The sequence below is a fragment of the Mya arenaria genome, chromosome 10, assembly GCF_026914265.1.
Source record: "Mya arenaria isolate MELC-2E11 chromosome 10, ASM2691426v1".
Taxonomy (NCBI): Eukaryota; Metazoa; Mollusca; class Bivalvia; order Myida; family Myidae; genus Mya; species Mya arenaria.
The window spans coordinates 52099319-52127196 of record NC_069131.1 but is presented as its reverse complement, the minus strand read 5'-3'; the positions used below and the strand labels follow the sequence as shown (position 1 = coordinate 52127196).

Genomic DNA, 27878 nt, shown 5'->3' with positions numbered 1-27878 from the left:
TATATTCAGATCGGGATGGGGAACGAAATTCTATACCGGGGGCGAGAGGGAGAGGAAGACTTTTTTTAAATTTCGAGAGCCATTTATTATATATACTAGATGAATGACCAGAGCTACACAGAAAACAAATCCCAGTCATTATTCTATATGGGTCATTATGTTCTGCTTTATAGACAAAGATTAAAGCAATGAATTAATACATAAACGATTATTTCCATCCATTGAATAGCTTCATTCCAGTAGTTTCCATTGTTTGGTTTTATTCAATTTTCATAACTTCATAGTCGTTATACTTCATCCAACAATCACTTCTTCATGGTTCAAATAGGACCTGTAAGATCAAAGTTGATATTGTATATCATTCTTTATGAGGAAATGAGAGCTGACATACTATCATGCATATTGTGTGATGAGATAATGAGGAGCACAAATATACTATTATGCATAATTTTGATGAGGTAATGAGAACTGACATATCATAATGCATATTTTTGGATGAGGTAATAAAACCTAACATATTATTATACATACTTTGTGATGAGATAATTCAACTATACTTTATTGTAAATAAAGGCCTCCGGCCCAGAATACAACATAATATTGTATATAGTATATAATTGAAACAGTGCCCCCTTGCTATCTCGATTATTTATCGGTTTTCAATAGCAATCATTATTTCTGAAACATAGTATGCTACTTGCTTTAAAGTGTATGCATCTTGGGTACTTATTAAGTTAATAAATGTTGACTGACATGTCTGACCATTGAACCAATTAAAAAGTAATTTGTTCTTATTTCCCCGTATTGAGGACACTCAAAAAAGGCATGATACTCATTTTTAATGATCTGTACGTTCAGACGTGTGAGACAATTAAAACAGATGCGATCATTACGCTGAACATTATAATGTCTGCCTAATTCTATATTTAGTATGGATAGAGTATCTAAATCGCGCTAGTGATCGTCTTATCTTAAATGGTATATCAATGAATTAATACTTCGCGAAGAGCTATCGATATCGTAATGCCAACTTTGCGCTATACAGTCTGTAACGCGCTGTTTGAATGAATATAAAAACATGGTCATGTCCCCGACCCAAACATACCCAAACCCAAACCTAAACAGCAAATCTTTAATACAAGTTGCCCATGTTCGTCTGCCAATGTCGTCTATGGATTTCAACATTAAATAACAGTTTACTGGAAATCTATGGTTTGGCATTTGCAGCAATGTACACCAATATTTGATACATTTATAATAATATATAGTGCAAAGTGGAAGACGTCCGCATTCACCCAATACCATGCTATTATTTATACTAGAATTAACACCCAAAAAGTATCTGCAAAACTCTACATGTGATCGTTCAATTATTTCACTGTGTTCATAGCCCAATATTTCAGATCCCAAGGTGAGTATTGGGGTGACAATGCTATCAAACAATTTAAAAATATCGGAATGGGTAAAATATCCAAATGGTTTTTGGTATTGTCTGATAGAGAGGCTAGCTTTGCGAGCCTGTGATGCCAAATATACAATTATACATACTTTGTGATGAGGTAAAAAGACCTGACATATTATTACGCTATGCATAACTTTGATGAGGTAATAAGACCTAACATATTATTATGCATACTTTGTGATAAGATAATGAGGAGCACAGACATACTATTATGCATAATTTTGATGAGGTAATAAGACCTAACATATTATTTTGCGTACTTTGTGATTAGATAATGGGGAGCACAAACATACTATTATGCAAAACTTTGATGAGGTAATAAGACCTAACATATTATTGTGCATGCTTTGGGATGAGATAATGAGGAGCACAAACATACTTTTATGCATACTTTGATGAGGTAATAAGACCTGACATATTATTGTGCATGCTTTGGGATGAGATAATGAGGAACATAAGCATACTATTATGCATAATTTTGATGAGGTAATAAAACCTGACATATTATTATGCATACTTTGTGATGAGATAATGAGGAGCACAGACATACTTTTATGCATAATTTTGATGAGGTAATAAGACCTGACATATCATTGTGCATGCTTTGGGATGAGATGATGGGGAGCACAAACATACTATTTTGCATAATTTTGATGAGGTAATAAGACCTAACATATTATTGTGCATGCTTTGGGATGAGATAATGAGGAACATAAACATACTATTATGCATAATTTGATGAGGTAATAAAACCTGACATATTATTATGCATACTTTGTGATGAGATAATGGGGAGCACAGACATACTTTTATGCATAATTTTGATGAGGTAATAAGACCTGACATATTATTGTGCATGCTTTGGGATGAGATAATGGGGAGCACAAACATACTATTATGCATAATTTTGATGAGGTAATAAAACCTGACATATTATTATGCATACTTTGTGATGAGATAATGAGGAGCACAAACATACAATTATGCATACTTGTTATGAGGAAATAAGAACTGACATATTATTATGCATAATTTGTGATGAGATAATGAGACCGACATACGTTTATGCATAATTAATGATGAGGTTATGAGACCGACATACATTTATGCATACTTAGTGATGAGGTAATGAGAACAGACATACTATTATGCGTACTTTGTGATAAGGTTATGAGAACAAACATACTTAAAGGCATATTTTGCGATGAGGTAAAGAGACTGACATGCAATATTGCATACTAAGTGATAAGGTAATAAGAACAGATAAACAATTATACATACTTAGTGATGAGGTAAAGAGACCGACATGCAATTATGCATACTAAGTGATAAGGTAATAAGAACAGATAAACAATTATACATACTTAGTGATGAGGTAAAGAGACCGACATACAATTATGCATACTAAGTGATAAGGTAATAAGAATAGATAAACAATTATACATACTCAGTGATGAGGTAATGAGAACAGACTTACTTTTATGCTAATTTGCGATGAGGTTATGACAACACACATACAATTATGCATACTAAGTGATAAGGTAATAAGGACAGATAAACAAATATACATACTCAGTGATGAGGTAATGAGAACAGACTTACTTTTATGCTAATTTGCGATGAGGTTATGACAACACACATACTACTGCTGTGCATATTAAGTGATGAGGTAATGTGAACAGACATACTTATATGCATATTTTGCGATTAGGTAATGAGACCGACATATAATCATGCAAACTTAGTGATGAGGTAATAGAAAACAGACAAACTATTATGCATACGTAGTGATGAGGTAATGAGAACATACATTCTATTGTGCATACTTTTCGATGAGGTAATGAGAACAGACATACTAATATTGCGATGAGTAAATGAGACTTACATACCATAATGCATACTTATTGATGAGGTAATAAGAACATACATACTATTATGCATACTTACTTCTTAGTGATGAGATCATACGAACAGACATATTATTTTGAGTGCTCTGGAATGAGGTAATGAGAATAGACCGACTATTATGCATACTTTGTGATGAGGTAATGAGCACAGACATAATATTCTGTATACTTTGTGATGAAAGAATTAGAAAAGACGTACTGTTGTGCATTCTTGTGAAGAGTAAATGAAAACAGACATACTATTATGTATACTAGGTGATGAGGTCATGAGAACAGACATACCATTATGCATACTTTGTGATGAGGTAATGAAAACAGACATACAATTATGCCACTTTGTGATGAGGTAATGAGAAAAAACTGACTTATGTGCATATCTTATGGTTGAGATACTGACGACAGACAAAGTATTATGCATATTTAGTGATGAAGTTATGTGCACAAACATAACATTAAATATGAACTTTGGTTTATGCTGTGACGAAAGACTGTTAACACATACAAAGATTGTTTAATTGATATGTTGAATTTTATTTCAATGTAAAAATACACTTCTACGCATGCTTCAATAACTTACTTTTTTTGAAATAATTTTCCTATCAACTAGGAAGAAAGTAAATTATAGACAATTGTTCAGAATGTCTGAAAACAGTTCAGTGATCGTCTAAAACAACACAAAGAACTGCCTAGTGTATTCTTAAACCACGTTAAGCAAATTTAATGAGATTAGAAAAAGTATCAAATACATTCTTATTTAAATACTCACGGTGTTTCACATAATGGAGGATATAAGTACGTATGTGAGCAGTATGTGTCTGCCCACTTGAAGTCGTATACAGAATAGAATATGGCACAATCCTCGCCATTTGTTGCGCCTTCATTGGGATGCCAATCTGTTCATGTAATGTACATTAAGATGGCATTTTCACCGTTCTAAAACCAATCCATACACAAAGGTCTACCTTTTATTATATCTAAACACGGTAAAAACGAATACATATCAATAGTCAAAGTCAATTGTTAAATGCGGTTAAAAAACAAAGCCATATTCAATGTTTTATAAAATAAAATATCATAATGTAAAAACTGATTCGATGAAGAGTGTTCATTTGGGATCGTATTTCATCAGAAAGTATGGAGAAAGCAGTCCACGTTTATCAGCAGCAATGTTGTTAAAAACCATAGCACAGGCTATTTTCAAAATTTGGAAGGATGGGCAATGACAACACTGTAGATAAAGAGTTGTTTTTCACGCTATTTGTCTACTAGAGATACATGATGTACAATATACAAAAACAGAAAACGTACCTAGTTAATTGAGACTGTTCGTTTATACAAATTGTTAGAACAACACTACCTAGGTCAACTAGTTTGTATTTATAATCACGGTTGGTGTCAAATATTCCCCAGGATATAGCATTTCACTAAGCTTGTTTTCTTTAAATGCTCGTACAGCTTGAAAATGTCATATCTTATAATGAGAGGTACAAAACAAAACATTCTATATTAGTTAGCACGTCATTGCGCGTTACCCGTTTTCATTAGGTTGTGGGGATTGGAATATCGATTTTCCAAGCACTAATCATATGACAATAAATCTTTATCCTGAATGCAAAAAAAACACAGTTAAACCTGTGAATGAGGCGACCGTGTCTGTATCAAACCATTTCCAAACTCCCTCGATATCTTCGTCAGTAAGTCCAATCCACCAGGTCGTTGCTAGACGAAGAAATACTCATTGCTAATTTGTTCATTAGTTTGAAAACAACTAGATTGCTAAACAATTAATTATCATTATAACGTCAATAAAAGGCTCGAAACAACAACAAATATATCACATTATAACTGGAGTGTAACTAATGCGTGATCATATATTTTGTTTTCGTCGTGGCTCAAATGCCGCGAATAGCTTAACTATATGAATGCCTTTGAATTTAGCAAAACTAAAAGCAGTCAATATCATTACGTTTTATTTCTCATTCAATGCAAGTTGTCTGGATTCGAATTCAATATGACCTAACGATACGACGTAGATTCATAACTCGGCATATGATCTAAATGGACCATGATCTGCTCGTTATTACGATGTAGGTCTCTGAGTTTGTCTTTATAACCTCAACTACTCGTTTTCATGCCATTGGTCTTTAAAACATCAAATACTCGTTATTACTTTGTTTTTCTCTGAGCTGGTCTTTGATAAACGCATTCTCCAGGGCATTGTTGACATGAACTAGATGTGCATTGTTGTGCTGGCGACAATATTGCTAAAACAGAGAACAGAGTTATACAATTATACTGAAATGTGTTTGTTTACCTTTAAATTTATTTATTTTACTTAAAACAGAACCTTTTTACGAGGTTTATTTTGTTGAATTCCAGATTTCAGTGTTTCTATTAGATCATAGTTTTCAAAAAGTTATTTTGTTCTTTTTTAGGACCAATACTTTGCAGGCGTACTAGACTTATCATTTTTACATATTTTAAAAAAAGCTGTGTTTGAGAGCTGATCGAAAATTAAATTCACTTATACAAATATTTACCTCAGCCCCTGTGAAAGTAAGCTGCATATGGTGGTGTGCAAACAAATAGCAGGATCCATTAAAGGGTATCCAGCCGTCCAGACATGTCGAGTAACCCTTTCCTGAAGAAATTATGTTCGTTGAGACACATCTTTCTAATAAAAAAGTTTTGTTGTACATGTGTATGTATGCATTTGTTGTAAGTTTTGAACTAGTTTTTACTTATATGTTTTTGTCATTAATTTGTCTGTGCAATCATTTTGAGAAATATTACCCATTTACCATAATATGCAAAGTTTATTTTTCGCTTACCGCATAAAGGAAGAAAAAATAGCAACAAACCCCAGCTTTTCAACAAAAAAGCAGCTTTCCAGCCAATATCGCAGCCTTCCAGCAAAAAAGTACATCTTCGTATTACAGTTTTTGCAAAGTTTATACATCAATTTAAGAAACCTTAAGGCTTTCTGATAAAGTTAATACAAACTGCAGCTTTAGTAACATATCGTTCATAAAGCAAGCGTTTTGCCAAGAAAATAGTCAAGCTTCCTTTTCTATGAGCTTAGTCTGTGATGGCAAAAACATGCTCAAGATACAATGCAGTATTTAAGCAAAAGTAATGTCCTATGTCAGAACAGCAAAAACTTAAATTGTAAGCCAGGCTGTGCTATTTATCAAAAGGAATTACATTTCTTAAGGTGTATGCATGCCTCTTCCCTGGTTTTACTTATTATGAACATATATCTATCTTACCATGAGTCCCTGAAGGGAAACTTAGAAAATACAAAGTTAATCCGATGCAAAGTAAGAGAAAAGCCATAATTTTAATATTTAGTCAATCGTTTAGGTGAGTCGTATTGAAATTTAGTACTGTTTGAGATAAAAACAAGCGATGTCATCAAGTTAGTGCAATTTAATATGCCAATCACTGTGTGCATGGTGCAAACACGTTTACTTATCGTTTTGCTCTAGATGAAAGACAATGCTTTGTAGTAAATTATTTCGATTGTATTGTAAAGATATTAGGCACAAGATACATGCGGTGAGTTGTATTTGGTCTGTCTTAAGTTGTCTTACGCTGTTGTATATGTATCAAACTATTCATTTTCTCATTTCATCATTTAAGATTCACACGCGATCGTTGTCAATTTAATGAAATATAATGTAATGCAATAACATGTAATGTATAGTATTACTGAATTTTAGTTTAATTGATTTTAATCGATAACTAACGCATGTCATATAAATCATATACCTGTATGAAGTATGAAAGCCATTGGTCCTAATTGTGTATGAGGTAGCTATTTATATATTTCTAGAAGGCGCTTTACTAACCAGACCTATTAGGTTATGTTTGGGTGAAGACCACATACGTCGTTTAAAGCAATTCATGGAATGATCAACGCAAAAGTTTTCTGTATGATCAGCATGCGCGTTTTCAAATAAATAACGATACACTATTCATTGTTTTAATAATAATAATAAGAAAAAAAAATGTTTAGTGGCCGGGCTTTGTGAAAGTTTATTTCCTTATCTCAAAATGTTCGGGTTTTGGAGCTTTTGATCTTTTGTAATTGGATTGATCACTTATATCATAACGGGTTGTTGTTAACCTTACGGTTGACAAAAAGTGTCTTATTATTCCCCTTTACTTGTTCAAATTGTGTTAACTCTTGGATAGGCTCGGGTAGTTCACCGCAATTTGTGTTTTAATGATCTCTGAATTGTTCATGTGACGTCACACGTCTGCAACGGTATTGCGAGTAGCTCAAGTTTATAAATAATTTTTATAAATCAACTGATACGTATTTGACGCGATAAAGGGACAATTGACGACAATATATGGCTAAACTGGCCCAATATCGCCCAAACTCGGCGACTATGAGTTTCCGCCGTTTTGATTGGCTACAAAACTCGCCAAATGCAGGATTAAAGAAATGGACCATTTTCATAGGCTGTCGAAACTCGCATAAATATTAGAAATATGCTGGAAATTATTTTAAAAGGCAGCCATTTTGTTTCCCGAGTTTCCGGCTGTTTTGAAAATTGTATGCCTCGTTTAAACATATTTGGAATAACTAGCCTTTTAAATACTTCAACCGTTTTGTACGGTTTGATATTACAGTTGTATTTAACCTGTTGGTGGAGTTTACGATAATTATCCTTTTGAACTTTTAGCAAACGATTTACAACGTAAAGACGAAAAGACACGCTTTCTTAGACCTGCACAGTGCATTATTCAGAAGAATGTGCAATGTCACCTAAAGGATGCATGTGAGAATCAGCATATTCAAGTCTAGAAAAGCACACAGCATGAATGAATATGGATAAATAAGCTTCAATATAAACTTAAGGTGAATTATTAGAATAAGGGCTTCGAAAAGACGTGTGACGGTTAAACCGTGTTCCAAGATCTCATCTTCACACTACATCATTTATTCATGCCGAAAACGGCGATGTTTAAGGGAATGAATAAACAGATACATTTATTTAGAACGTTTTATTCCAGTGGTTTCCCCTGTATGCTTGTATTCTAGTTATAATTCATCCGACAATCACCTCTTCCTCGCATGAACGCGAACTGTAATAACACAAAGATCAAAGAAATTGAATATCATATTATGTAATAAGCATACAACTCCTATCCAAATAATCATGTTTACATCTTGATGAGGCAATAAGCACAATTTGTCTGTATATATAATATGTGGTGAGTTGATCAACGAATAGTATATATCATTTGTAATCAGGTAACAAGCTCAAACCAATATTATCTGACCTTTGATAGCTTAATGAGAACAAAACTGAACAAATATGTATAAACACAAATCCAATGCTTTTGCCTCTCGGCCTCCAATAAGTACCACTGTTAAAAAGTGCTGTTTTACAAATTCACATCTATGACGTCAAAAACTTGCCCCATTCCTGCTGTAGACACGTTTCAATCTCAGTTAGCTAGACTTGTGAATTAAAATAATAGAGTAATACTATAACGCAACTGTGCACCAGATGACCAATTTGCAAGAAAAAAAGACGAAAACTGACATAAACTTGGTATTTATGTGTACAATGCATTTAAACTTAATAACTGAAACACCCATAGTTTACAATTTATTTAAGTTTAGCAGTTATTTCGTATTTTTCCATTTAAAAAGTTTACTGGGTATGTCTACCTAGTATAATTAATTCCTTATGCGTGATTGGCTAGTCGATGTTATCACGTGATATAGCTTATCATAGCTTAAATATACCACTCGTTTAGAGTAATTATTCGTAGCTCAGTGGATACAGCGCTCGACTGCAATTTTGGCGACACGGGTTCAAACCCGGTCTCCGGCACATTTCATTATTTCATATTTTGGTACTTATGATATTAAAGCGTAACACATTCTATTAAAGATTTGTCCCTAGATTCATTACAATAAGGTATTACATGAGGCTGTGTGTTCGCATTACACACGAATAAAAAAACATATTGACCTTTTGAAATGCGAAAGTGTCTTTTTGAACCACAAAATGGAAATTGATGGAAAAGTATATCCTCATACCAAATACTTACGATGTTTCACATATTGGAGGATACAAATTTACACGCGAGCACCATGTGTCTGCCCATTTGAAGTCATATCCGTAGTACATAACGACGCAGTCCTGGTCAGCTGTTGCGTGATCATTAGGTTGCCAATCTGACAATGCAAAAAGCAACATATATATAAATATAGTTTTCAGAGTGTTCAAACCATTATAAATAACAGAAGGCGATAAACAAAATGTACATATGCGATTTGGATGAGACATCATTTGAGAGCCTATATTAAACTAAAAGCTTAGATTTGCAGATTCCGTTCATTGGCAGCGATAAAGGTAAATGATTGCCAACAATCATAACACAGACTGAAACAGGTTATTAGCGAATATCATAGTATTTCTAAGTACCACAAAATGAATAACCTAACTGTACATAAAAAGTGTTGTTACTTTAAGCTAGTGGTAGACTAGTGATGTGTAACACTATGGAACATATAGAATAATGTTCTTGCTTTTTTGACAGCAATGGTAAAAGTAACCCTACAAAATGCCACCTAGTTTCCATTTGAAAAAAATCTCCTTTAACCATTGCATTTAACAAAATATGATTTTGTTTTTAAACATTACCAAATTATCTCTTTTAATGGGCGTGTTATTGCGAAATTCATCATCAAAGGGGCGAAATATTTGGTCACAATGCACCAAAAACCTACCTGTGAATGAGGCTACCGTGTCTGTATCAAACCATTTCCAAACACCTTCAATGTCTTCATCAGTTAGTCCAATCCACCAGCCATGTGCTAGAAGAGTTAATAGTTTTAAATGATTCTCATAAATACCAGTACTCCGAAAGCCTATTTGTAAGATATATCATGAATTGTACGAAACTGAATTCTACAGGTCGTATGTGAGTTATCTGGGCCGGAAAGCTCAGTTGGTATAAATCCCAATCAGCTCCGTTTAATTTCGGGACATAAAAATCCATACATAAACATTTAATACATTCCCAAACAAGTAATCTTACAACCAGGGCTTTAAATATATAAGTGACATACAATTCAAATGTGGCCGCGGCCCATGCATGACTATAAATAACGCTTAAATGCAAAATCAATTACTATAAATAGTAAGTGGTTCGACAATATAGTCGCTAATAGAGTCAACTTTGGTTACAAACAGGAACAAAGTGGTTAATATCATACTACTTATTTTATCATTTAGTATTAATGAATGAACGTGTTTACATTATAGATCTTTTATATCGTATTATTGAAAACTGAAATACTCTTTATTGTACCCTATAGTTCTTAGAGATGGCCTTTATTGATTTAAAAATTAGCATTTCGTTTTTAAGTTGTATATCTCAGAGACGGCCTCTTTTAAACATTAATTTTTCATTTTGTTACATTGTTCATAGATCGATGGGACACTGGCTGTGTTGTTGTAGATACATTGTATCTAGGTTGTCTAGTTAATCTAGTGATAAGCGCACTCGTTTATCGCATAGGCGTAACGGGTCGATTCGCGGCCTGGGCGCATGTGATTTTGGTTTGTGATCCCGAAGCTTGACACGTGGGTTTTCTCCGGGTCGTCCGGCACTACACAAGAAAACATTTTCGTGTCACATTGTGACAACGAGAGTGATAAAATAAATATTGAAATACCTTGTTCGACAATCATTGTTAAATAAATAAGTTTAATCTTTTGAAATACTTAAGTTTACGTTGTTTGTCTCTGAGATGGTCTTTGATAAACGCATTCTCAAGGGCATCGTTGACATGAACAAGGTGTGCATTGTTGTGCTGGCGACAAAATTGCTAAAAAAGAAAAAGGTTAATAATAATGAACAAAATGATCTATTTCCGGGTAACACGAAAACTATGTGTTTATTAATAATATATTTATGTATTTGGTTTGCTTTAAAATTTGTAAAACTAAAAACGATTGTGAAAGGGCAGTCACATATCTCTTCAAATGCCATATTTTATCTTAGAATCAATACGTTGAAAGTGTTCAACAAGTTTGCTAGCATGAATGTTATTAGCTGATGAAATGGGACGATTTACAAATTTAACAGTATTTAGTTCACCAAGCATTTGCATTCAATCGCATAACAACTTCCAAGTTAGTAATAGTTTAAGGTGACAGAACATGAGGCACAAAAGGCAATACATATTATAAGTTACGGGGTGAGTTGGTGACCCGACATGGGATATGGGGCAAAGGAACCCATATCGGGTGAGAGCGAAGCTCGAAGCCGAATATGGTTTCCTGCGTATATATCACGTCGACAACCTGTTTACATGTTTAAATGTTTCATTGATGTTATGCATCGGAATATTCATCGGAATCGGATAGTAAACGTCATTTTGGTACGATATAAATTGAGTGACCCAACATGGGGTCACCGCGTGAAAGTTCCTGGACCAATGGCGTTGCATCATTTATATTGGAGGCGTGGTATACAGTGATGTGTTGTGATTAATAACATTAATATCAATATATGTGTTCTTTTGTCACCAGGGTTAAATTAAGGTAGTAGTGGTCAGTCTGTGTGTTCTTTAAATATAGTATGAATAATCCACGATACATTTATTGGATACTTGGGAGTACCTTGGCAGACAAACTTTCTCGTGTATTACGTAAAACAATTTTAAACAAAATGATATCTTTAAAAAACGAAAATCTTCTTCAAAGAATATATATCTTAGCTTTGCAAAATACCCGAATGAAAATTATAGTTGTCAAAGGTTAACATCTCAGCCTACCTCACCTCCACCTAAATTGTCTACAATAATTAAACGTATTTTGTTTTACCTCAGCCCCGGTAAATGTTAGCTGCATATTGACGTGTGCAAACAAATAACAGGATCCATTGAAGGCTACCCAGCCGTCTAAACATGTCGAGTAACCCTTTCCTGAAAACAATCCATGTCTGTTGAAACGAACTTCTCTAAGGGAGAGGTCATACTCCAATATTACCAAACATTTAAAGCAAATGTATGATCGTATGTATGGAAACTTATAAAGATATATGTAATTTACATTGTAATGTTATTTTCCTTTTTTCGTTTTGTTTTTGTATAACAGTGAAACGATGTCCATGTTTGTTCTATCCAGTAACTTATCAATCAAGAAAGCAGAAGCCGTATTCATATAGCATTTTAGTGAGGTATGTTCTTTTACCTTTCAATAGAACTCTTTCTTTTTATCAAATATTTTAAACAAACTCGACTTTCGTTTATTGTATTAATATGTTTTTATTGTTTTAACCTTTTTCTGGCTTATGTTTATATGTAGGTATATAAGCATTGTTTGCCTTAAATTCAAGTCCGATATTTTTTTTGTATCTACTTTATAGTTAAAAAACAAGACTTTGTGAATACGGGCCAAGATCAGCGCTCTTGCTTAAAAGCAGAATCGCTATCGATTGCGGTAGTTATCAGATACATTTAACCTGTTACTTTCATTCAATAAAAGGTAGGCATCCTATAGCTTGGCATAAGGCTCTTGAGAAGGTGACATTCTATGTCAATGCGGGTAATCACTTGAATCATTGGAAATTCTTCAACGAGTCTTCCGTTGTTATTTCAATGAGTTGAAAATGGACGTCATTTATGACCAGGTGCTGCTTCCTTCACAGAATTACACGAGTAGCATAAACACATCGGGAAATGCTGTACCAGATGTAATTGACCATGTGTTGTGTTTAATGTTCCAAACAAAAACAAACTGATCGTATACAGCCTGCATAACTTTCTAGAAGTTATTGATGGTAATGGTAAATCCGAATTTTCGTTAAAAGTGTTATCGATCCATAGGTAATAAAACACATTTCTTAAGGCGTTTGCTTTCCAGAACAGTACCTTGCTGTGTTGTTAAAAGACCTGATACATGTCTTAATATGCCCTTCTAGATCCCAGTTTATCTTTTAATCTTTAAGAGATAAGGACATTTTATTTAGCTCAATTTCTTGCGGAAACTTGATTTTATAAACAAAAATTTAATTTGTCATAATTTATTTTGAATTAATTTCACATTTAATTGAGAACATTACAGTTAGTGCCAGTTATAAGAAAATGAGAGTTTTCGAAACTTAGGGCAACATACTTAACAGTTTACCGACTATTCCCAACCGTCATGGTGTAAATAACATAAATAACTTAGGGTCATATGGAACAAGCAGTGGAAGATTTCATCGCTTTTGATAAGCCTCCCACAGGATCTCCCTTCGTGACCATCAGTATTCCGATTGTTACACGTTACGATCAAGTTCAATATATTATAATCTATCATATGTTCTTTTTACCCTTCTTATTCACTAATATAACGTTTGATATTTTTCGTTTCTGTTACTGAAAAGTATGTTTGAATATGAAAGCTGTGATAAAGAAAATATTTTGTATATGTTTTTTATAGTTAATTATTAATCAACTGTTACGTATGTGACGCGATACGGGGACAATCGCGATACCATTACCAGACAATTGAAGACAATTTAAGCCAAACCCGGTCAATATCAACTAAACTCGGCTAATATGAGTTTTCTCCGTTTTGATAGGCTATAAAACTCGCCAAATATCGGATTTTAGAAATGGGCCATTTTCATTGGCTGTCGAAACTCGACTTATATGAGAAATATGATGGTTTGATATTACAGTTGTATTTAACCCATTGGTGGTTTTTACGACTGTTATGTTTTTTATACACCGGCAAAAGAGAGGACGAAGGTGATAAATAACGTTTTGACAAACGATTTACGAAATTTGGACGTTAAGACGTGCTTCCTTAGACTGCACAGTGCTTTATTCATAAGAATGTGCTATGTCAGTAAAAGGATGCATCTCAAAATCAGCATAATCAAGTTTAGAATAGCGGACACCATGAATGAATAGGGGATAACTACGGCTTCAATGTAAACTTAAGGTACGCAATTGAACGTTTAAACCAAAACGTCGTACCATACGTAAAAGTTAATTAATACAATACTTTTTAATTAGGTGTTTTATCTTAGCCGACTTATTCATCCTCGGTCAGCTGTATTTACCTTCGCCCTTTTGGGCTCTGGCAAGTACTGCTTTCTTCGGACAATATGAAATCACCTTATTAATGACATTATAGTATTACCTACGTAAATATGTTACTAACTGTATGTATCCATTTAAGGAATGGTGATGACACAATAACAAACTCTTTCTTTCTGGACAGATTGCGCTCCATGTGAATGCTGTAAACCTGGATCAAATTGCTCCTACAATGACAGCTTTCGCATCCAAAATTATTGCTCGGGGGGATGCGCGGACGGATACGGTGGCCCAACATGTGAACACGCTTGTGCTAGCAAGAATTGTATCACGTGCTCACCAGACGGGACATGTGATACATGTAAAGACGGTTTCTATGGCAAATCATGTAGAAGCAAATGCATTTTCAGATGCCAAGCTTGCAAATCAAGTAGATCTTGTACATCTTGTTCAAATGGTTACTACGAGGGAACGCTTGAGACAGGGTGTAATCATAAATGCCAACCAGAGTGTAGATCTTGCATGAATGGCAGCTCGTGTATTAGCTGCAAGAGCAATCAATACTTTGGTTCAACCTGTTCAACTCATTGCCCTAGTCTTTGCAAGCACAAGACGTGTTCAGTTAACGGCACGTGTGTAGATTGCAGAAACGGCTTTTATGGCATTGCTTGCAATGACACATGTTCTCCACAATGCTTAAATGGAGAATGTGAAAGAATAACAGGTCATTGTCTTCAATGTGTTGATGGCTACAAGCTCATTTCCGGGAAATGCGAAGCAAGTCATTGTGACTACTGCAGAGAGCATCTGTGTGATTTTGATACAAAGCACTGCTTGAGGGGTTGCGCTGATGGCTACAGAAGGGATACAAATCATTCGCGATGCACTGTAGACACAAGTCGTCATTCTAGTCATAAAGAAGGTTGTTTTTTCATTTTCTGCTTAATCATAACAGCCCATTAAACCAGTGATTGTAGATATTAACTCCAAACAAGATATGGGAGTTGTTTTATGACATCTCGGGTTTATACCTACATCGTTAATGCTATGATATAATTGTGCCAATCCTGAATCTGAATCTTCTTAAATAGCAGTAGCATGTTTTCGTCATTAAATCCTACTGAATTAAAAATCATTCAATTTTTTGTCATATATTTTCTAAATCTTATGCAAGGACTTACCTTTATTCAAACGTTTGCCTTTTAAAACGCGTATCTGTGTATCTGCTAAGCGATATACCTCTTAAGGCTACATCCTTTAAAATAATTCCAAAAATGTTTCAGTCAATTTGCCTAATGGTAAAGGAGCCATTGCTGGTGCAATTGTGGGTGCGATTTTTATAATAACATTTGTGGTAATTCTCGCTGTTGTTATTCATACAAGGTAAGCACATTTGGAGGGAAGTCATATTATAGCATGTGTTGCCGTTCTCGTTGTCTATACAAGGTAAGCACATTGAAAGTGAGGTCTTAAAATAGCATTTGTTGCCGTTCTCGCTTTTATTTTCCATACTAGGTAAGCACATTGAGAGGGAAGTCTTATAAAAGCATTTGTTACCGTTCCCGCTGTTGTCCAAACAAGGTAAGCACATTGAGAGGGAAGTCATATAACAGAATGTATTGCCGTTCAAGCTATTCTTGTCCATACAAGGTAAGCACTTTGAGAGGGAAGCTACATAACAGCATGTGTTGCCGTTCTCGCTATTGTTGTCCATGTAAGGTAAGCATATTGAGAGGGAAGTCTTATAACAGCATTTGTTACCGTTCTCGCTGTTGTCCAAACAAGGTAAGCACATTGAGAGGGAAGTCTTATAACAGAATTTATTGCCGTTCAAGCTATTCTTGTCCATACAAGGTAAGCATCTTGAGAGGGAAGCTACATAACAGCATGTGTTGCCGTTCTAGCTATTGTTGTCCATACAAGGTAAGCATATTTAGAGGGAAGTCTTATTCCAACATATGTTGCCGTTTTTGCTTTTGTTGTCAATATAAGGTAAGCACTTTGAGAGGGAAGTCTTATAACAGCATGTGTTGCCGTTCTCGCTTTTGTTGTCAATATAAAGTAAGCACTTTGAGAGGGAAGTTTTATACCAACATATGTTGACGTTCTCGCTTTTGCTGTCAATATAAGGAAAGCAAATTGAAAGAGAAATCTTATTATATCATTTGTTGCCGTTCTCGTTATTGTTTTACATACAAGGTAAGCAAATTGACAGGGAAGTCATATTACAACATATGTTCCCGTTCTTGCTATTGTTGTCCATACAAGGTAAGCACATTGAGAGGGAAGTCATATAACAGCATTTGTTACCGTTCACGCTATTGTTGTCCATACAATGTAAGCACATTAAAAGGGAAGTCATATAACAGCATTTGTTGCCGTTCTCGCTATTGTTGCCAATACAAGGCAAGCACATTTAGAAGGAAGCCATATTACAGCATTTGTTGCCGTTCTCGCTATTGTTGCCAATACAAGGTAAGCACATTGAGAGGGAAGTCATATAACAGCATTTGTTGCCGTTCTCGCTATTGTTGTCCGAACAATGTAAGCACATTAAAAGGGAAGTCATATAACAGCATTTGTTGCCGTTCACGCTATTGTTGCCTATACAAGGTAAGCACATTGAGAGGGAAGTCATATAACAGCATTTGTTGCCGTTCTCGCTATTGTTGCCAATACAAGGTAAGCACATTGAGAGGGAAGTCATATAACAGCATGTGTTGCTGTTCTCGCTATTGTTGTCCATACAATGTAAGCACATTAAAAGGGAAGTCATATAACAGCATTTGTTACCGTTCACGCTATTGTTGTCCATACAATGTAAGCACATTAAAAGGGAAGTCATATAACAGCATTTGTTGCCGTTCTCGCTATTGTTGCCAATACAAAGCAATCACATTTAGAAGGAAGTCATATTACAGCATTTGTTGCCATCCTCGCTATTGTTGTCCATACAAGGTAAGGACATTGAGAGGGAAGTCATATAACAGCATGTGTTGCCATCCTAGCTATTGTTGTCCATACAAGGTAAGCACATTGAGAGGGAAGTCATATAACAGCATGTGTTGCCGTTCTCGCTATTGTTGTCCATACAATGTAAGCACATTAAAAGGGAAGTCATATAACAGCATTTGTTGCCGTTCTCGCTGTTGTCCAAACAAGGTAAGCACATTGAGAGGGCAATCATATTACAGCATGTGTTGCCGTTCTCGCTATTGCTGTCCATACAAGGTTAGCACATTGAGAGGGAAGTCATATAACAGCATGTGTTGCCGTTCTCGCTATTGTTGTCCATACAAGGTAAGCACATTGAGAGGAAAGTCTTATAACAGCATGTGTTGCCGTTCTCGCTATTGTTGTCCATACAAGGTAAGCACATTGAGAGGAAAGTCATATAACAGCATGTGTTGCCGTTCTCGCTATTGTTGTCCATACAAGGTAAGCACATTGAGAGGAAAGTCTTATAACAGCATGTGTTGCCGTTCTCGCTATTGTTGTCCATACATGGTAAGCACATTGAGAGGAAAGTCTTATAACAGCATGTGTTGCCGTTCACGCTATTGTTGTCCATACAAGGTAAGCACATTGAGAGGAAAGTCTTATAACAGCATGTGTTACCGTTCACGCTATTGTTGTCCATACAAGGTTAGCACATTGAGAGGAAAGTCTTATAACAGCATGTGTTACCGTTCACGCTATTGTTGTCCATACAAGGTAAGCACGTTGAGAGGAAAGTCTTATAACAGCATGTGTTACCGTTCACGCTATTGTTGTCCATACAAGGTTAGCACGTTGAGAGGGAAGGCTTCAATATATATTTCGTAGAGGCCGAGTTTAAGCCTTCTTTCAGCGCCCCCCCCCCCAAAAAAAAAAAAAAAATCGGTGGAAAGTACTCAACCTCTGTGCATTGATCTTAATCTAATTGCCTGGTGTCGTCTTATTAGATCTCCGATATCTCTGAGTATCCTGCTTTGCAGTTTAGGAGGTTTTATTATAGAAATGGACCCTAAATGGCCCTGAGTCAGGAAATTGGCCCCTACTGTGACAATAGTGCAATTAGCAGGAGATGCACAACAAGGGATCGTCATGCCAAACATCCATTAAACAAGGCCTTTAAAAAAAGTAATTACGTTCAAATGGTATGATTTGTAATCAGAAATTTAATGAAAATAAAACATTATCTTTCTGTACCTTTCCTACGCTTAACAACTTTTTTGGGGAATTTACCGATTTTACCAATAACCTTCAAATTTGATTGTTGTTCGCATTTCAGGAAGTTTAAAACCAACTCATGTGATAAAAGCTTATTGATGAATTGTGTCACAACATTAGGAAGTTTTAAAGTAAACATTAATTTTGAACATTAAATCTTTTGAAGGTAACTGTTTATAATTATGATTATTATATTTTTATTTAGGCGACGAAATGCAAAAAGTGGTAGCGAACAAAGAAATTCAGAAAATGAAGGTAAGTTCGTATTCTAAAGTCTTTTTTAAGTGTCGTGTTTTATTTCAATTACTATACGAGTTATATTCTTTTATATAAAAACTGAATTAAAAAATCCCTATTTCGAATTTTTATTATTCACCTTTTTAGGGGTTTTATTCATGTTGTGTACGTTTATTTTATTTTAAATGAATAAAAATAAACCGTTTAACAGTTGTTGGTCATTTGTTTTATTCAAGTTATCAACATAAAGCTGCACTCTCACAGATTGAACGTTTTAACATCTTTTTAGTTCACCAGAGCACGAAGTGCTCAATGTGAGCTATTGTGATCGGTCTTTGTCAGGCGTCCGTCCGTCAGTCCTTCAGTTCGTCTATCCGTCCGTCCGTCAATCAGTCAGTCCGTCCGTCAACAAATGCTTAAAAAACTCGTCTGAAACTACTTAGCCAAATTCAATGAAACTTCCAGGAAGCTTCCTTGGGTGACCATCTTCAAAAATACAACAAGAGGTCACGATTGATCAACAACAACAACATCAACAAAATGGCAGACTTCCTGTTTTGCTATAAAAAACATCTTCTCTGAAACTACCACTCCAAATTCAATGAAACTTTACAGGAAACATCCTTTGGTGACCCTCTACAAAACAACAAGGTGTCACGATTGATCGACAAAGACAAATACAGCAGCAACAACAAAATGGCCAACTTCCTATTTTGCTTTGAAAAAACATCTTCTCTAAAACTACCTGTTCAAATTCAATTAAACTTTACAGATAGCTTCATTGGGTGACCCTCTACAAAAATACACCAAAGGTCATGATTGATCAACATCAACAAAATGGCCATTATGTTAAAATCTGATAGTTATTTAAAGTTTACTCTTGAAGCTAGGGCAGCAAGTCTTGCTATATTGTCTCCCTCTTTGTTGGAGATTCCACTACTTTCTATTTTTAGTAACAAGGGAATATATTTTAAATCTCATTAAGTCTTCAACATAGTCACTTAAAGGTAAGTATTGTTCTTGTTTTAGGTTCATAGATTAAAATAATGATTATACACTTAATTCTGTAGAAGAAATTTCTCATTTTTACTTAATGATAAATTTAAAAATGTTTTCCATTGAACTTCATGTAAGCTATTCTAAGCTATAATCTTATCTTCTGTGTGGATAGTGATAAGGCTTGATGTCTTTTAAGAAAATTTTGATTTTGAACATGTGATGGAAGGTGACGTTTACCTAGATGGAAGAAGCAATGATATTAGTGGAAGGTGCTGAATGTGTGCTGATATTTTATTTGTAGAGCTTAATGCAGTTTATTGATTTTATTGGATGGTGCACTGTTTGTTGTTTGTGTATCTATACTAAAAGTTCTCTCAGTGTGCCAGCAATTTGACATAGTTTTGTCAGTGTGCAGGCAATTGAACGAAGTCCTGTGTGTGTGCAGGCAATTGAACTAAGTCTTGTCAGTGTGCAAGCAACTGAAAAAAGTCCTGTCAATGTGCAGGTATCTGTATCAAGTGCTGTCAGTGTGCAGTCACATATCAAGTCCTCTCAGTGTGCATGCAACTGAACAAAATCCTGTCAGTGTGCAGTCAATCACCAAGTCCTGTCAGTGTGCAGGCAACTGAACAAAATCCTGTCAGTGTGCAGTAATGAGAATCAAATTCTGTCAGTGTGCAGTCAATCATCAAGTCCTGTTAGTGTGCAGGCAACTGAAAAAAATCCTGTCAGTGTGCAGGAAACTGTGACAAGTCCTGTCAGTGTGCAGGCAACTGTGACAAGTCCGTTGTCAGTGATTATCCAGGCAGCATGTTTGATCAGTATGTTTTTCAATATTCTTTGAGAAAAAATATCAAGCTATATTGATTACAAAGGTTAAACACTTTTACTCAGGTCAGCTATTTAGGGCCATTATGGCCCTTCTTGTTTTGTCTTGGAACGAGCCAATGTATTCGAAAATGCATAGAAACCAGTGATTTAAGCTGCTGACTAACAAATCAGATCTCAGATTTTCATATATAAGTTTTAAAATTGATGTTTTATGCATTTTTTTCTTAAACCGTTAGTAACGCTTTTTGCCATTAAACATTATTTTAGAACTGCAATATGAAATTCTGCGGTCTTATATTTTGTCAGCAGTATTATAAAACTGGTTTGCAGATATTAACGCAAAAATTTGCTCATTTCAAGACAAAAACTAAAAAAGGTGTCAAAACGGTTAATCTGTGAGAGTCAGCTTTAAGAGATGGAACAGCGTTTTGGTACACAGAAGTTGCAATTATTCATATGTTTTACTAGATGCATATTAAGTCCGTTATTTGGAACATCTTTAATATATCAATTGTTCTTATAACAATAACACAGGGTCCAAAACAGAGGGGGCTCCAAACAACATTGTTCTTGGGAATGTGATGGAACCACATAACTACGAAGACTTATGTGCAGAAACCGGGTGTCAGCCAGAGGCAAGTTACAACAGCATAGAAGACAAAGATAATGTAAGTTGATGGTTTAATGGGGAAAGACGGGTTTTGATCAATGAACCTTTATAGCTGCACTGTCACAGATTAATCATTGTAACAACTTTTGTTTGTCTTTGAATGAGCAAATTTTTGCGTAAACATCTGCAACACAGTGTTAAAAGACTGATGACATAAGATTAGATCGCAGATTTTCATATTTCCGTTCGAAAATTAATGTTTAATCGCTAAAGGGGTTACTAACGGTTTATGAAAAATGCATAACACATCAATTTTTGAACTCGCATAAATTGTCTCGTTTCAAGACAAACAAAATAATATAAAAAATGTCAAAACGTTCAGTCTGTGATAGTGCAGCTTTAAGTGACAATTTCATTTTAACAAATTAAAACTAACTGTACACAGATTTGGCCTAATATAGTCATATCGGGGTTAAATCGACTAAATGGAAAAGCCAAACTTGTAATCGTGTAAGAAACAGTTGGCGCCAGAAATCGGCCCATCAAATGTGAGCTTCGAATTGTGTAACCTTTCTAACATTACGGTTAGATGGGTTACATGCAATGTCGACCTGAAAACTCGAATTCTTTAGTAAGAACTTTGACGTAACCAATGTAACGCCGTTTAAACACACTTTTCAGCATACACGCCTTACAATAAACCAGTGTAACCAAGCAAAAATGCTTAATCTTTAAGCTCAACAATTTTATTATTAAAGGGCGCGTTACACTACGTGACACTCGTAAAGGGAACAGACCAACATAACTATGCAACCTTGCGCACCGAAAGTGGACGCCAGCCAGAGACAAAGTATTATAGCCTAGAAGGACATAACAGCGTAGGTTTAGTTCCGTTAAGTCATGTTATTTGTACCACAATTGCAAAACGATGCACACCAAACTTATTGCATTCGACTGCATACCAGCAAAGACATTCATAACATCGAAGTATGACGTTTACAAGATGATGGTCAGTCAGTGTCAAAGAAGTACAGTATAACTGTGTAAATTGAGTTGTGTTATGTCATACGATGTAAGCGTTGTTCAGTGAACAAAAATGCATGACTTCGAAGCATTCGTATACAAGGTGGGTTTCATTCAGAGGCAAAGTATAACAGCATATATGGCCAGGGCAGCATTACTATTATGTTTCATGTAAACTATATACTACAGAGGTTCGTCAGATCAACATAACCGTGTTTAGTTTAAACTTAATTATTTCACAACGATTGTGAACAAGTTATTGCAACATTATATTAATCACTTTCGTTGGCACGATTTTACGCGAGAGTGTGGTATTTTTTTGTTTGGGAAACCGGAGTTCCCGGAGGGAACTCACTTGTCCGGCATGGTGACCACAAATCAAACCAAACGCGCTCAGGCCGGGAATCGAACCCGGGTCGCCTAGGTGAAAAGGTAGTGCACAAACCTCTGCGCAAGCCGAATAACCGCGAAGTCTTGCGCACTAGGCAACTTATAGTACAGTTGGATAAAAGGGAGTAATACGAAGACTTATTTTATGAACACTAAATATATATATAATTGAGTGGCTTCATGAATACGTTTTACGTTTAATTGTGGATTTTTCGGAGTGTACGTATATACCGTATAGAACTCTTATCTTTTGAATAATGGAATTGATTATTTTATTTCAGATTGAGAAAACAGACAATGTTTACCAGAGTGTACACATATAGACAAAATAGACGAACACAACTTTGAGCAAGGTTTACGAAGGAAGATGTCTACTGTTATGTTATATGGTTTCGTGATTTTCTTTTTGATTTTTTATTGGGTTGGTGTTTGGGTGTGTTTTCCTTGACGAAATCCCACAAGTCTACAACTTTTCTCCCAATCCACAATGCCCTTAATTGAAGAATCTAACCTGAAAATCATACTTCTATATCTATTGTTGGTGAACATTTATAAGGTTTGGTGGCATAAACAAGTTTTTTTGTCGATAGCAGGTATGTGTATACAGTTACACATTTGGGTTCAACATAGCATCCGTCGTTTCTTGCTTGTTTTTTATTCAAAAGTCAGATGTACTATGTGGAATTATGTGCAAAGAATAACTGTAATAAATAAATCCTTTTTAATGTGTACTACAAGGCGCAAAGAATACTGTCACTTCTCTTGCAGGTTTAATGCTTACTAGTCCAAGTATGTTTGTAAGTGGGCATTTATTGAAATGTCATAACACATATATACAATAAATATAGAAAACATTATAAAGGTCGAGTTCTGATATGGCAGCAAGGACATAAACAAAGTCTTTAAAACGTCAATCACACCAACGTACTATAAGCTGAATCGAATGGTAGGTGGCCGTGTCCCATACAACACCATCTAGGTAGAACTACGCCTTCTTTACTCTAGTGAGTACCAGAACGAGTTTACGCGTAAACGAGTTTTCCCAGAATGATGAGAGTGGTAGGTTAGCGTGTCTCCTACAACACTCACTGGTGGTTTAGCGCATACTTAACTAAAGTGAGTACAAGATCATGCCGGAAAGCGTTTTTCGTGTCGTTAATGGTCCAATTCTATGCCAATTTACGGCATTTGTGACCATTTTGGGGCCTACTTTTCGAGTGCTTTGAATGAGAAAATGAGTTTTCCCCAGCTGGTTACCTATATGGAATGGTAGTCGATCGTTTCCCCTAAGACAGATAATAGGTGTTACTTTGCCTTTTTGATACTAGCGAGTGACCAAGCTGGAAAACGGACGTTATGTATGACCGATTTTCGAATGATTTCAACGAGTTAACCCAAAATGGTGACCCATTTGGTGTGGTAGGTGAACGTGTAGTTTAAAGTGACACTCTTATTCAGAATCAATACATACACATGTATAACAAAATATCAATTTTGAGTGATAATCCTTCAACTACTTACTAAATAATATATTTATGGAAAATACAAGTTACTGATAACAATATTGTAACCATGTATTTAATAGCATAAAGCGCAAATATACTAAACAACTGGTGACTGCTAAAATATTTACTGTGGCCTTCGATAGTTTTAAAAGGTAGAAATACCATTTTTTATGCTCATTTCTTTCAAATTCAACTCGGTATCCTTCATAAGAACAATTGTTTTCGACATTTATTCATCGTTTTTGGAATATTAAAACAATATTATTAATTGTGGTAAATCTTATTCGGGAGTTAAGAGTACATCTTTAAGATGGAATTCTAAACACTATGAGACGATATTATATACTTAATATTTAAAACAGTTATATGATACACTGAGTGTTACTGAAATTGAAAGTACCGCCAAACTTTGCAGTTTGACGTTCAGGTAATGAATGGTTAGAGGAAAATAGAATGTTGTTCTGGTGCGGTGAAGATAAAAAATATCGACCATTGCAATTATAAATTAAATATATATAGAACCTGTTTAAGACATCACGTCATACAGAACATTGCACATGCATGGAGAATACACCAAACAAATGACAATTACAGCACAAATGACAAAACAAAACGGACTGCTGGGGTGAAGTTGACCTGTCTACACATGTTTTATAGAAAATTAGCTACCAGAGTACAACCAGATGTGTAATTTGAAACACTGTATTCTACCGATAGTTAAAACACTTAGAGATACTGAGAAATCACTATGAGATGTAACAATGTAAGGAAATGAATTGTTATGACAATTTCTAAAATTTAGAAAGGAAGTTTATCCTCAATTTTTTCCATGTCTTTACGTATTTATGGAAAAAAAATGATGTTATATTCGATCAAAGCTTTCTCGGTAAAGGCATAATTATATAAACATACACATGTAAACTGAATTTTAAGGATATGTTGAATTTAAAGCACCTGGTATGAGTAGGGTCGATAATTTCCCGCAAAATATTTTAAAATTTGAGCATTAAAGCTAATATGTTTAAATTGTATGTTTTTTATTGTAATGTTCTCCGCCTATTTCATTTTAGTGAGTATCAGGCCCAGCAAGAAAACGTACTTTGTTTCGATTTTGGACTAATTTGGCGAGTGCTTTAAAGATGCACACTTAGTCCCAAATATGATGTACCACAATTAATACAATTTTACTAAAAAGGATATAGAAATATCGGAAACAATGGAAGAGCCTCGTTTTTGTTTCATTACCGGAGTTTGATTAGGTGGTTAGTTTCATCAAACACTTCGACATCCTGTTTCCAAAATAATGTTTTGACAGTGCTCCGTCAGGCGGCCGTTTGGTGAAAAGGTTTGTCGAAGTGAAGGGCGGGGGGACATATCAATAAAAAGGGAATTTGACCCTTAAATTTCTGGTCACGAATTTATGTGACATTTCAATCAAAAGAAGTACATTTTATCAATATACATGTAAACACATTAACGATTGGTTATCAGAACTGACTTTTACTTTTCCTATAACTTCAAAACTATTCATGCAATTCGTTTCTCACAAATTTAAAACGACCTGAACAAATATGTAAATTTTCATCAAATATGGTTGTATATTACGTAATTCAAAGTTATTTAAAAACAGACATGTCGGAGAAATTGGAGTACGGCTTGGTCTTTTACGCGATCGAATTTAGATGTCATACATCTACTTTACCAATTCAAATAGATCCGTAATATATTCTAGCTAATACAGCGGTAGACACTTAGATATATTACTGGCTGGTATTCCTCGTACTATTATTACATTTACATGTTCATAAACTTTTTATAAGCTACAACCTATGCAGTTACAATCGGATCATCTCAGCCACTTTCCATTAAAACAACCATGGATGTAGGTGACAAACCACTAAATAATATTCCAATATATTCTATAGTCAATTGACCATTTCACGTGCAAGATATCACTGAATTTTAGTGCTTCACGACCCCTAACACCATATAAGAGGAGAAAGCTCCACGTGAAGCTAATGAGTCGCCACATATGAAATATGTATCCGACACGTTTAACACACAGATTAACTTTGTTGACGATTGATTGACTAGGCAGTTTACTATTAATGTGCACGTCATTCGCTCTTATAATATGACATTCAAGGGCTGTATTTAATAAACACCTTAGATTGAACTTATATTTAAGATTTGAATCCAAGAATTTTGATTGGCCAGTATATTTAACTGACCAATAGATTGAAGGGAACCACTGAAGTATGTCTTAGAATAAGGATACAATTCATATTGAATACTGGCCAAAGAATTGGCTGCTTGAAAAATAGTTTAGCCATGGAGGCTCAATTACACAATATATAGAGGAAAAGTGGTTGTTTGTGCGCGCCAAATTGAATGCGAACGTAACGTCATCTCGTCGTATAATTTGTGTCCCAGCCGTGTGCGCGCTGGTGTTGGATATTGAATTGAGAGCCGACTAAAATTTCAAAACAGTGAAAAATATCAAAATGTTATTTTACTGTTTGAAACAGTGAAATATTATTTTTATTTCACTGATGAATCTCTATAAATCAACAAAAATCATATAATAAATAGAATTGCTATATTATTTACTCGCATATGCAAATACGATTATAAGTGTGGTCACCTGTGAAAGACCTCAGAGTGTGCTTGCTCCCTCCAGCGACGGCGTACAGTCGCAGTGTCTCAATGTTGGCGCCGTACATGTGTTAGTAGAACTTGACGCAGTAGTCGCCCCCTGGGTAGGTCTTGGAGTCAAGGTAAGCGGCTTTGTGTGTGTGGCCAGACGCTTCCAGGTAGATGTAGTAATTTGGGTTACGAAGCAGAATCTTTAAATAAATAAATGTATGTACACTCGCTATATGGTTGCACTGCCGAGCAATCACCGAGCGAAAGTATAATATTTATTAAGTTCGAGTAAAATTGGTTTACAAATGTAAACAACTATCGCCTTATAACATAGAAATACTTCTTTTCTGCACGGTATCCTTCACAAAAACCATTGTTTTCGATATGTATTCATCACTTTCGGTAAGTTAAAACAACTGTATTAATTCTGGTACTGATATTTTGGAGTAAGAGTGCATCTTTAATATAACTTTCTTCACAATCTTTATAAAATAAAGTTTGAAGTCTATAGGTAGGAGTACGAATGAAAACATTCGGAACTCCTCGGCCATTTAATCGAACACAAGTCGGCCGAAGAGCTCCGAATGCGAATGAGGGAAAAACAAATACGCACGTGAGGTACTTCCACTATGGCCAGCATTAGGCCCGGTGTGTGTGCTTGGTGTGGTGCCTTTGTTACGGGTCCAGTCCATGGTGTCAGATTGCGAATTGTGCCAGTCACAGAAACCAGATTGGAACGTGCAAACGTCCGCTGCATAGACAGGATAATACTCATCTTATTTCCTTTGGGAATGAAAGTGTTAATAAAATACAGTCGAAACCTATTGGCTCGAATTTGCTTGGCTCGAATTTCTCGTTGGCTAGAACTGGATGTTAAGGGCCGATTTCTTTATACTGAAGGTAAACGTTACCGTTTGGCTTCAATTTTCCGAGGCTCGATGTATTTCCGCCGTCCCTGGGAGTTCGAGCGAACGGGACTCGACTGTAA

At 35.2% G+C, this 27878-nt stretch overlaps 3 protein-coding genes across 3 annotated transcripts; 1 reads left to right on the top strand and 2 right to left on the bottom strand.

Moving 5' to 3' along the window:
* Positions 1–215: 215 nt before the first annotated feature.
* LOC128204797 (asialoglycoprotein receptor 1-like) lies at positions 216–7162 on the bottom strand. The gene is made up of 6 exons (XM_052906205.1): positions 7141–7162; positions 5910–6010; positions 5540–5633; positions 5002–5088; positions 4136–4262; positions 216–331 (listed from the first exon to the last, which is right to left on the bottom strand). Exons 1-6 carry the CDS (start codon positions 7160–7162, stop codon positions 295–297), a joined length of 468 nt encoding a protein of 155 aa, XP_052762165.1. The 3' UTR covers positions 216–294.
* Positions 7163–8370: 1208 nt separating this feature from the next.
* Positions 8371–13555, bottom strand: LOC128204796 (asialoglycoprotein receptor 2-like). The gene is made up of 6 exons (XM_052906204.1): positions 13540–13555; positions 12231–12331; positions 11137–11230; positions 10127–10213; positions 9445–9571; positions 8371–8466 (listed from the first exon to the last, which is right to left on the bottom strand). Exons 1-6 carry the CDS (start codon positions 13553–13555, stop codon positions 8430–8432), a joined length of 462 nt encoding a protein of 153 aa, XP_052762164.1. The 3' UTR covers positions 8371–8429.
* Positions 13556–14626: 1071 nt separating this feature from the next.
* Positions 14627–23584, top strand: LOC128206615 (scavenger receptor class F member 2-like). Its single transcript, XM_052909197.1, has 6 exons — positions 14627–15359; positions 15721–15820; positions 18855–18904; positions 21251–21384; positions 22085–22204; positions 23021–23584. Exons 1-6 carry the CDS (start codon positions 14960–14962, stop codon positions 23060–23062), a joined length of 846 nt encoding a protein of 281 aa, XP_052765157.1. The 5' UTR covers positions 14627–14959; the 3' UTR covers positions 23063–23584.
* Positions 23585–27878: the final 4294 nt, after the last annotated feature.